The 12,272-nt window shown below is 38.1% G+C and overlaps 1 protein-coding gene and 1 long non-coding RNA gene across 3 annotated transcripts in view; one reads left to right on the top strand and one right to left on the bottom strand.

The window, feature by feature from the left end:
• PRTG (protogenin) overlaps positions 1-12,272 on the top strand; it is a 152,499-nt gene that overhangs the window by 112,284 nt on the left and 27,943 nt on the right. The window contains exons 12-14 of the mRNA XM_005211772.5: positions 9,939-10,034; positions 10,694-10,880; positions 11,529-11,656. Coding sequence (XP_005211829.1) covers positions 9,939-10,034; positions 10,694-10,880; positions 11,529-11,656 — 411 coding nt within the window. The remainder of the gene's footprint in view (positions 1-9,938; positions 10,035-10,693; positions 10,881-11,528; positions 11,657-12,272) is intronic.
• LOC104973164 (uncharacterized) overlaps positions 1-12,272 on the bottom strand; it is an 80,405-nt gene that overhangs the window by 57,876 nt on the left and 10,257 nt on the right. Inside the window, exon 1 of one of the 2 annotated variants that reach the window (XR_809313.4) lies at positions 1,366-2,513. The exons of the other annotated variant lie outside the window; for it this stretch is intronic. This is a non-coding gene — a long non-coding RNA (uncharacterized lncRNA). Of the gene's footprint in view, positions 1-1,365; positions 2,514-12,272 lie in introns of those variants that run through there. 2 annotated transcript variants of the gene reach the window in all.

The raw sequence follows: 12,272 nt of genomic DNA on the forward strand, positions 1-12,272 counted from the left end.
AATGTTTTCTCCTCAAAGTAAATTTTATTCCTTACTGGTTAAATGTATGATTATTTGTTTTTTTTTTTTTCCTAATTGTGTATTTGATTACTTTGAATGTATATTAATATCACCCACTTATTCAGAGCCTATTTTAGAGATAACCTAAACCCGGAATCAAGCCAGAAAAAGGGTTGAAGTCATAAAACCACTCAGTAGAGAGGATGACATTCTTTAGAATGTGTTCTCTTAATTTTACACTTGTACTCAAATTTTGCTCTCTGATTTCTTAAACACCCGTGATTATAAAACCACGGACCCCTGATTTTATCACATATCCCATAAGCACAGTATTGAAGCCAAAGGACAATAAAAGCAAGTTTTAAAAAGCCCAACTACTCTATGTTGTAGAAGATATACTAAGTGAACTTACAGTAAGCCCAGCTTATTTTTAGCATACTAAAGAATCAAAGAGATTTGAAATAGATGGCGGGTATTTTATATAGAAAAAAATGGTTAATTTTTTCCCCAGTTTTATTTATTTATTTTACTTTACAATATTGTATTGGTTTTGCCATACATAGACATGAATCCGCCATGGGTGTACATGTGTTCCCCATCCTGAACCCCCCCTCTCACCTCCCTTCCCATCCCATCCTTCAGGGTTAATTTTTTGAGGGAAGTCAGTTTACTTATATAGAAGTATATTTATAAAATAAAAATAATAATTCTTATTTTATAGGGTTGTTGTAAGTATTATTTAAGATAAATGCAAATAAACATATAGTAGTTTGTTGGCATATCGGAGAAGGCAATGGCACCCCACTCCAGTACTCTTGCCTGGAAAATCCCATGGACGGAGGAGCCTGGTGGGCTGCAGTCCATGGGGTCGCTAAGAGTCGGACTTGACTGAGCGACTTCACTTTCACTTTTCACTTTCATGCACTGGAGAAGGAAATGGCAACCCACTCCAGTGTTCTTGCCTGGAGAATCCCAGGGACGGAGGGGCCTGGTGGGCTGCCATCTATGGGGTCGCACAGAGTCAGACACGACTGAAGTGACTTAGCAGTAGCAGTTTGTTGACATATAAAAGGTACTACATTTTCCCAACAATTCTTTAATATTATTATCACAGCAGTTCATATTTATTGTAGAACAGTTACAGGAAGCAAAGTAATTAAAATTTTGCCATATAGAGCCAGATACCACTATTAACATTGTTACACATCATAATAATAATGCATTTTCATTCCCTTCGTAACTCTGCCTCAGATGTCCCACCACTTCCTTGCTCCTTAACTCCATGTTTCCTGCTGCCTCTAACCTCACCCCTTTCTGATGAATTTATTCTGTTAAAGGACCTAGATAACCAAATGTCATTCTTACCCTTGATGCTCTCTCTGCAGCTTTGGATATTGTCAACCAGCCTTCTCTTGGTTTCCATGGTATTTTACTTTCCTCGTTCTTCTCATGAGTCTTCAAGTCCACCTCCCTCCCTGCCCTCAGTTTCTAGTCGTTGCTGTCTTTTCTGTCCTGTAACACCCCTTCTTCGGTGTGAATGACTGCTGAATGTGGTTCTTCATCCTAACTGTTGGCTCCAGTCCACACTTCCAGTCACCTGCTGGTCAGCTCCACTCCAGTGCTTCTCTGGCATCTCGGATTTGGCATGTCACTGGCTCCACCGAGCATATCCTCTTCTATTTCTGTTGGTCAACCCAGGCTGGAAACTCGGGAACTTGCATACTCCTTCTTATTCATCCTTTCTCTCAACAGTCTCATTTAGTCAGCTATTTCCCAAGTATATGTAATAAAATCTGCAATGTCTAGCCTGGCTCTCAAAGCCCTCTGAGATCTCACCCCCAGCCCAACTTTTCTTTGTGACCCTCACTCATGCACCCTATACTGAGCACTTCTTTATCACTCATCCTTGATCCTAGTGTTCCTGTCCCCAAACCTTTGTTTATACTCTATTGCCTCCATCTCTTTTTTCCCCATGCCTACTAAAAGGTCAAATTCTGATCAGATGCACTTCTGTGGTGTCCTCTCCATGCCCCAAACTACTAGTAAGCTTCCCCTCTTTTTTAATTCCCTTAGAGTTCCAACAAATCTCTTTGCACCAGTTACTCCTATCTTGCATGGTGCTTATTTGTATCTTTGTCTTAACTCCCCTAGTACATTATTACCTAAACAAATTTGAGAGCAACTGAAGTATTTCAATTTCGTAATCTTAAAGACAAGGAAACTGAATGCCAGGATGGAGACTACCTTTGCAGCCACACTGCTACTAAATCCAAGATTAAAATCCAAATCCCCAAATTCTCAAACCAGCCCCCTCCTCTGCATTTATTTATTTAGAACTAAAAAGCACCTACTCAGTGCCAGACATTTTCCAAATCATTTTATGTATATAAATTCATTTAATCCCCATTTTATAGAGGAGGAAACTCAATCTGAACCCAAGTAGTCTTATCTGCTCCCAGGGTCTGTCCTTTCACCATTATACCATTCTGCCCTTCTACATGAGAGGGAAGAGGGATTAGGGGTCATAAGATGCTTCTCGTTGTCATTCAGTCACTAAGTTGTGTCTGACTCTTTGCAACCCCATGGACTGGAGCATGACAGGCCTCCCTGTCCTTCACTATCTCCTGGAGTTGGCTCAGCTTCATGACAATTGAGTTGGTGATGCCATCCAACCATCTCATCTTCTGTTCACCCTTCTCCTCCTGCCCTCAGTCTTTTCCAACATCAGGGTCTTTTCCAGTGAGTCGGCTCTTTGCTTCAGGCCAAAGTGTTGGAGCTTCAGCTTCAGTGTTAGTCCTTCCAGTGAATAGTCAGTGCTGTTGTTTCTAATAATTAGTTTATTACTATCGGTATTTTTATCTGTATATCATTTTTATTTGTAGGTTATTATTATTGTTGATGTTATACACTGTCACTACTTTAAGTACTTCAAGTGAATCAGTTTCTGTCCTCCTCTCACCGCCTCAAGAGAGATGCTTTATCATCATCACATCCATCATATAGATTACTTTAACAAAGGTAAAGAGAGAGAAAATAAACTTCCCAAGTTACACAGTAATGACCAAGGTAAATTGGAATCCAGGCTGTCTGGGTCTGACATCTCAGCCCTTAACCCTTTTGCTAAACCATCTCTTAGCTTCCTAGTAGTGCTGAGCCATTAGATAAGTTGTCTTCTGTTTGTCTCAGCACCCTGTAGAGGACAAGTGACAAAAGCAGCACCTCGCTCACAGGGTTTTTAACGTTCACATGAAATACTTCTGGGTATGACAAAAACTGATCCAGGGCAGCCCATTCCCTTTTCTCCAGCTTTGCATTTCATCAAGTCTTTATAATATGGTGAAACTAAAGCAGTTGCCCTGGAGGAGAAAACGGCAACCCACTCCAGTATTCTTGCTGGGATAATCGCATGGACAGAGGAGCCTGGCCGGCTACAGTCTATGGGGTTGCAAAGAGTCGGACACGACTGAGCAACTTAGCATGCACAGTCAAAGCAGTATCGCATTTCCTGGACTTGAATTGCTCTTTCATCAGTTTCAGTGGGTATCAGAGTATCTCCCACCTTAATAGCTAGATGAGTCATCCTTGTCCTTACAGGCACACAGATGCCATCTAGTGATAGAGAAGAGAAATGCAAGTTATTTTAAGTAAAACCCTGGAAGAAGGCAGGGGTTTTTTGTTGTTTTGTGGTCTTTGAAAACCTGTTGCAGTGAAAAGTGGGTGATATTTTACCAACACTTTCAGTAGGTTACTTAAGATTTTGTGTCAAGATACAATTAATGCATGGTTGTTAAATCATATGGTTTTAGAATAGAATTAAAGCAGGTTCTGTTTTAATCTTTGTGCATCTTTAAAAGACCTGTGCATTACAAGGAGTCTCATTGTACTGATCTTTGTTTTTGTTTTTTTTTGCTCCAAGTTGTTGTCGCTGAAAGGTAATAAACACCTAACTGTTAAAACTGGATATAATTAACAATAAATCAATTTGTTGTGTCCATCTGCTTGATGTATCTAATGCTAGTCCTCAGATTTTCCCATACTTCATTTATATGAAACAATCTACTGTTCTTCCATTAGGGAAGAAATCTATTAAGTCGCTTTCCTAAGCATTTATCTTCATCAGGTAGTTTCTTTGTTAACACATGATAACGTACTCAATTAATATAGAAGACATAGGTGAAGGTGGATTTGACACTAAGAGGACTATACACCATGTGACGTGGTTGCCACAACAGCAAGCATTCTTAGTGGCCATAAACATAAAACACAGCTCCTTCAATATGTGTACAACTCTGATACACATTTGAGGGCTTTTGCCAGCTCTGCAAACCTGGGAATGTTCATGAGGACAGAGGGTAGTTAGAGCTCAGCTTCATTGTCTGCTAATTGCTGATTTGCTGATATTCTGGAGTCTGAACCTTGCTTGTATGAACGAATAGCCTTCATATCCATTTGCCTTCAGCAAGATGATCCCCAAATTTAAGTGCACCCTACTTTTGGTAGTGCCTTTTCTGTTATCCCAGGCAACTTTACTCACATAATGACAGCAGTAATGTTGTCTTTACTAATTATAGGAACTGTACAAAGCCCTTAATAGGCATGATTTCATTTAATACTGTCGAAATTCCTATAAGTGATTATATCCCTGTTTTCCAAATGAAAATAAAGCTTAGAAAACTAAGAAACTTACTCAAGGTTATACAGTTGGTAAACAGTACACATATTCATTTCCTAGTCTATCCCTGTTGGCAGATTGAAATTAAGAGTTTTCTAATCCTTGAGTCTTCTGTAAAGTGCCTGACTTTTAGTAGACACTTGATAGATGTGTATTTGATACCTGTGAACTCTTTCTTGGCCAGCTAGACTTCTGGTTCTGATTCTCCCTTATGTGAAACAAACTCATATAGAAGAACTGATAGTAAGAATGAAACAAAGCGAAGAAAGAGAGGTGGGTCCTAGGACCAGTGGAGAAAAAATAAAAGGTAGAACCGTAGTCGTGTTTTAGAAAGGAGAGCTTCAATTTTGGCCACAAGTTGACTCCCTAATAAAGACAGGTTAATTTGGCTGAGATCTTGAGCACATTAACTTAAACTGACACTCCAGAGTTAAGTATCAAAATGTTTAGCCAGATATGTGTTAAATTAATTTGGGCTTCCTTTCCTGACCCTTCATCTTTACATATTGCTAAAGCTTTAGACAAGTTTAACCATAAATCCATATGCTACCTATCACCCCTGGGATCAGTTAAGAAATTAGCCCTGTTGAGGAGTGATTTCTATGCCCCTTGTATTGAGTTTTGAAGGAAGTGGGACCAGCTCTCTCCCCCATTTCTCATTTTCCTTCCCTCACTGGGTTTTGAGGAGGCCTGTGCTGTTCTTTGTGGCTGCTCTTCCTGACTCTGCTGGTTTCCCCTGAAACCACAGAGTTTAAGTCTGCTGAGTCTTTTGTAACCAAGCACCACATACGTGGCAGTGCTTGACTCAAGAAGGCCTCTAACAGGCCCTGGAAACTCGCTCCCCAGGGCATTTCACAACATTGATCCTAAGTCTCTGCTTTGTCCCTTTTGTATCATCACAGGGTCTTTGCAGAACTGTAGAGTTTTATGACTTGTGCTACTTTGCTGAGGTTCATTATGTGTGCACTTAACTGTACTTAACATGTTGGTCCTAAATTTTATTTTTTTATTCTGTATCTTTAATTTTGTTAATTGTGCAACTGTTCTCTGTTTTCTTTCTTAGCTGGTAACTTGTTGCCTGGTTATGGTCATCTTATGGGCTTCCCTGGTGTTTAATGATGAATTTGCCTGCCAAGCAGGAGACGTGGATTTGATCCCTGGGTTGGAAAGATCCCTTGGAGAAGGAAATGGCAACTCACTCCAGTATTCTTGCCTGGGAAATCCCATGAACAGAGGAGCCTGGTGGGCTATAGTCCATGGAGTCGCAAACAGTTGGACATGACTTAATGGCTAAACACCAACAGTGCTCATCTTAATGTTATTTGAGGTCTTCTGGTCCTTGGGTCCCCTCTTAAATTTACAAAAGTAGATGAAATGAAATTTCTAGCGAATTGACAAACAAGAATGAGCCAGGTTTTTCCTGGGGTCTCTGGATTCACAAACCAAAATAATACAGCGACTAGATTTTAAAATTGGAGTCATATTTTTATAGCCTAAGAGAGAGGAATACATGGCAAATGCAAGCGGCCCACAGCTCAGCTTGGTCCCCAGCCTGGTATTTTTTATTTTTTAAAGTAAGATTCTTTATAGAGCATGAAGAATAGATCACATGTGAACAAATGTGAATGGATTTTCCCTTTCCTTTACATTATTTTTCCTACCTAGTATGTCCTCGGAGAAGACAATAGCACCCCACTCCGGTACTTTTGCCTGGAAAATCCCACGGATGGAGGAGCCTGGTGGGCTGCAGTCCATGGGGTCGCTAAGAGTCGGACACGACTGAAGTGACTTAGCGTAGCATAGTATGTCCTAGTGGCTCAGACAGTAAAGAATCAGCCAGCAGTGGGGGAAACCCGGGTTCAGTCCCTGGGTTGGGAAGATCCCCTGGAGAAGGGAATGGCAACCGACTCCAGTATTCTAACCTGGAGAATTCCATGGACAGAGGAGTCTGGTGAGCTACGGTCCATGGGATTGCAGAGAGTTGGGCACGACTGAATGATTAACACACACAGTATATCTTAAAAAAATTTTTTCTACTAAAATAATTTCCAAAATTATCCTGGTTCATGTTTTATCTTTTTTGTGTGGAGAGAAAGGAATCTCATTTACTCAGTGTATTGAATACTTATTTGCCTGTCTGTGGTTTACCTTTACCTGACCTCACATGGTCTTGAAGGGGAAGGAGCCCAGCGCTGGAGATGGTTGCTCTGGCCACGTGGATGGTTTCCAGGGGGCCTCAGAAGAGCTGCCTCTTCTGGTGTAGGGCTTGCTGGCGTCTGTGCTGAGTGGGTAATAGCCAGGCGTGGGGCATGTTGAGGAACCAACTGTGTTCTCTCATCTTCTTAGGACATTTAAGCTGCTTCTGTCTGATCGGCAGCAACAAAAAAGGTTAATTCTGGGTTTAAAACTTGGGGTAAGCAGCTCACTTTTTTAAAAGAGGAAAATGAAGAATCAATTTTAGGGCTAAAAATAAGTAACCATTCCGGAGAGGTGTTTATGAAGTGTTGGTTGACTGTTTGCACAGTGGAAAAAAGCTTAATCTCTCTACCTCTACTCATAACCCTCAAAAAAATCAGCTTTCTAGGCGAGTTAGCTGTATCTGTGTCTGGCTCTGGGAGAACGTGAGCTGCGTTCATCAAATGCTGTTTCATCCTTCCTTTTCTATGTCTCGTAACTTCTGGCATAACACATCACACTCAGGAGGCTGTCCTAAAGGTACTCTTCTAATTGAATAGAGATAGGATAAAGCAATATGTTTGAAGAACTTCTGCAGAGAGGTGATTGAGTTACATTTGTACCCATTCACAGGGAGAATTTGTAATGTGGGTCTCTGGATTCAGTTGACTAATGAATACAGCAATAGGAAGAAAGAAAGAAGAAAACAGATTCAAATTAAGTAGCCACTGATCTGAACAGAAGCCTTTTGAATCTTAGAATTTCAGGGCTGAATATTAGAGATCATTTCAGTGATGAAACTCAAATGTGTTTATGTTTTCTGATAATTATCTTATAAAATTTGAAAATTTCTGTTTTAAAATGCATTATCAGAAGACATACTTACTGTGACAAAGGCACTTGTATTTGTGTAAATTTAAATGCCCTGTATTTTTGTCATAGAAATATCCACAAGTTCTTGGTTCAGTTTTGTGTGACATTGGACATGCTACTTAACACTTTTGTATGATGGTTTATAAAATAGGAATAACAAACATATGTCTTACAGTGTTTTGTTTAAAAGAGATTCTCTATAGGATGGTGAAATGTTAGTCTTCTTACCTTTCTATCTAGAAAGTACAGAAATGTTCTAAGTTGTATACATTTTTCTTGTGTAATTTTGTCAGAACAGAAAAATTTTATGTTTTAGGATATCCTTTTAATGCATTTAATATTAAATATTAAAATGCATCCATTTCAAAAATATTTATACAAAGTCTTAAATTACATTGGAAAATTTAGTAAACTTCACATCTTGTTTTTGGATTTTAAATGTTTGAATTCAGTGTAGAATTATTTTTATTATATTATTCTAAGGTTTTTTTCGCATTTGATATATCTACTAAGGATAATTGTTTTCCTTTGTGAAATTCCTATGGATTTATTTATATATGTTATTATTATTTAGAGAATTATAATGTAGAAATACATTAGAAATAGACTTGCCATATGACCCAGCGGTCCCTCTTCTGGGTATATATCAAAAGGAAATGAGATCAGTACCTCAAAGAGTTATCTACATCCTCATGTTCTTTGCAGAATTAGTCACAGTAGACAAGCTGTGAAAACAACCTGAATGCCTGTTAGCAGGTAAATAGAAAAATAAAATGGGGCACACACACACACACACACACACACACAATGGAATGTTATTCAGCTTTTAAAAAGAAATTTTACCATTTTCATGACTTAAATGAAATAGAGGACATTATGCTAAATGAAATAAGCCAGAAAGACAAATATGACATGATTTCATTTATATATGGAATCTAAAATACTTAAACTCTCAGAAGCAGAAAGTGGAATGGTGGTTACCAGGGGTGGGGAAAATGGGGAGATGGCTCGAGTTTCAGTTATGCAGGATGAGTAAGTTCTGGAGGTCTGATGTACAGCATGGTGATTGTAGTTCTCAATGATGTATACTTGAAATTTACTGAGTATAAATCTTAAATGTTTTTACCACATATATACATACACACACAGATGGTTAAATAGTGAAGTAATGGGTCTATCTGTTAATTCACTTGATTATAGTGATCATTTCACAATGTATACCCATATCAAACATCAAGGTTATATACTTTAAATATATATAATGTATAAATTTTATTTGTATATTAAACAACTATACCTCAATGAAGATGTGGGGAAGAAAGAATTACATTATTTCTGAATAATGTTTATTTTTGCCTTAAGCAAGTATTATTCTATAGGTGTTACCATAAACACTAACATTTAAATGTATTTATATCATTAAGCTTCATAAATATCTCCTAAAGTATATTTTTAAAAATTTTTAACCACTTAATTCCTCAAAAACCTGAAAAAATTTTTTGTTTAATATGTATGAGAATCCCAGGGTTGGGGGAGCCTGGTGGGCTGCCGTCTATGGGGTCTCACAGAGTCGGACACGACTGAAGCGACTTAGCAGCAGCAGCAGCAGCAGACTTTTAGTTTCTGTATTGTGATAGTTAATGATCTCCAGTAGAGGGAGCTCCAACTCATCTTTCTTAATAAATACAGCTCTCACCTGAAATGTGAGTGTGAGGAAAGGGCATAGGATGAAATAAAGTTAACACACGGGTGTAAACATTTTCAAAGGTACTAAAGAATGACAGCTGTAATTCTTAGGGGGAAAACAATCTCAGTTTGATTTCCATGCTTTTAACTTAACTACCATCAAATAACTAAACAGAAAACTATGTAGCTTAACCACTTGTAAGGAATCCATCAGTCAGCCCAAGGCTTTTAAAATCAAGAATCTATGTCTGGTCATTTGAGGAAGGGAGAAAACAGTGGTGGTAATGTTTTTGTTTGAAGTAAGGTTAAATAAAGTAAAATTTTATTAATTGGTATTATTGTGACTGTCTAGTCACAGTAGCAAAGGTGAATTGCTGAGTCATTGTGTAGGACAAGGAGAGAGAAAATTTTCATTTTATTTAGAGCTTTTACTCATTCAGAATATTTTAAAACCAAAATCTAGAATATCTATAGAACCCTTGTTTCCATCTAGAAAACTGGAACTAATTATTACCTGTTGGTTTCTTTACAGACCCGAGAAGAAAGTATCATGTGAGGCTGCTGGCTTACAACAGCATAGAAGATGGCTACCAGGCGGATCAGACAGTTAGTACACCGGGATGCGTGTGTAAGTAAGAGCTGCACTAGCTTGTTTCACTGTGTAAGACTCATCCTCTTTTTTTCTCCTCTTCTTTCTTTAAATTTAAGTGTCTTTACTACTTGGATACCTTGATGGTTTTATTACTTTTGTATCTTCCAGGATACTCAACATAGAATTTGGAACCAAGTACATACTCAGTAACTATTTGAGACTTGTTTAATCATAAGAACCTGTTTTAGTTTTGCATGCAAGAGATCATTAGAAATTAAACTAGGAAAATAACCCTGAATACCTACATATATTTTCTTTTATCTCCTTTAACCTTGAGGCTAATTGTTTCCTTCCAGTTGCTGTTCAGTTTTATTGCTACTGAAAGCTGTTTGGTTTTATTGCTACTAAAGAGGATGTCAGTCTAGTTTTTAAGTCTACTGCTGGCTTTCTGAATATTTTTGGCTGGTAGCTTGACTCCTCTGTGCTTCTGTTTTACATTTTAAGTATTGATAATATTTAATTCCTTATCTAACTCATGGAAGAGTCGCTCAGGTTTGAACGATGTATCTCTAGACCACTGTGAACCTTTGATGGAATGAAGACCTAAAGGGAGGGGTGTTACGATTTTACCATTTTACGACTTTCTGTATTAAATATTACGCCATGTGCCAAAGTAATATTGTCTTTTTCAATAGCTGTTCGTGATCGCATGGTTCCTCCTCCACCACCACCCCACCATCTCTATGCGAAGGCTAACACCTCATCTTCCATTTTTCTGCATTGGAGGAGGCCTGCATTCACCACTGCACAGATGATTAACTACACCATCCGCTGTAACCCTGTTGGCCTGCAGAATGCTTCTTTGGTTCTGTACCTTCAAACGTATGTAACTTCTATTAATGGTTGTTTTCTTTGCTCTCCTCCCCACTCACACTTCCTTCTTTACCATCTTGAGCCAGCTTGAGCTTCAGCTGTAAGCAGTTGTCTCAGGACCTGTTTTATGTATACAGTGGTGGGAGATTTCATCTTTACATATTCAATCTGAGAACCATATTTTTTGAAACTGAATTTTCAAAAATGATTTTTTTTTGTTTCCCTAGACTCACACAGCAAAATTAGACAAGAAACTATCAATATTAATGACCTTCAATCAGCTAAACTTAGCATTTTTAAAGAAGGAAACGAGACAATTTTCAGATTACATCAAAAAATAAACCTAGTTATTCTGTTTGCTAGGTTATAGTTAGAAACCCATAAAATGCTTTAAAGGAATGATTTGACTTCCAGTATTTCAGAGGAAATCCCTTTGATTTGGGACATATTTATACTCTTAATTTCCTAGTTTCCTCTTGGAGAGGCCACTTTTAGGCTTATTTCTATAATATCAAATATAGCATTTTAACAGTCAAATTAGATTCCTAATTTTTTTAAAAAGAAAATGAAGAGGTAATAATAACAATAACCTATATTGATTGGAAATACAATCTTTTAGAAACAACGTACTAACAATTTTATTACTACTTATTATAGATCAGAAACTCACATGTTGGTTCAAGGTCTAGAACCAAACACCAAATATGAATTTGCTGTTCGACTGCATGTGGATCAACTTTCCAGTCCCTGGAGCCCCGTTGTCTACCACTCTACACTTCCGGAAGGTAAAGAAAGCAACTCCTTGTGGGTTTTACCTACATATTTGATGTGTGTGTGTGTGTGTGTGTGTCTCACTTTGAAGAAGAATCTACCCTGGTTGCCACCTACCAGTCTACCTGTATATATTTGTGTTGCTTCTTAACTTTTGAAGTTTCTTTTCCTTTATTATAGTAAAAACATTTTTCCTCTCAATGTGTTGCACAAGCAAGTGAACTTAAATTTAGGGTCATTTTAGGGGGTGCTACATTTTCTAAGAACAAGTATAATGTACAAGGCTGCACCCAGGCAATTTAAAATGGAAGTAAGTAAATAATGTATTTAATGATGTTGTTGTTTAGTTGCTAAGTCATGTCCAACTCTTGCGAACCCATGGACTGTAGCCTGCCAGGCTCCTCTGTCCATGGGATTTCCCAGGCAAGAATATTGAAGTGGGTTGCCATTTGCTTCTTCAATTTAATGATATTAGGAGGCCATATTAGAACCTAATGTGAGTAGTAGCTTGATGCTGTGCATAGTACAGTATACATGATACCTGACTGAGCACCAATTCTGTAGCTTACCTATAGCACTTGCTAAAATGTTTCATGTCTCTAAACCTGCATTTCCTTTTTCTGGAAAAAA

This window comes from Bos taurus, chromosome 10 (assembly GCF_002263795.3).
Source record: "Bos taurus isolate L1 Dominette 01449 registration number 42190680 breed Hereford chromosome 10, ARS-UCD2.0, whole genome shotgun sequence".
Classification (NCBI taxonomy): Eukaryota; Metazoa; Chordata; class Mammalia; order Artiodactyla; family Bovidae; genus Bos; species Bos taurus.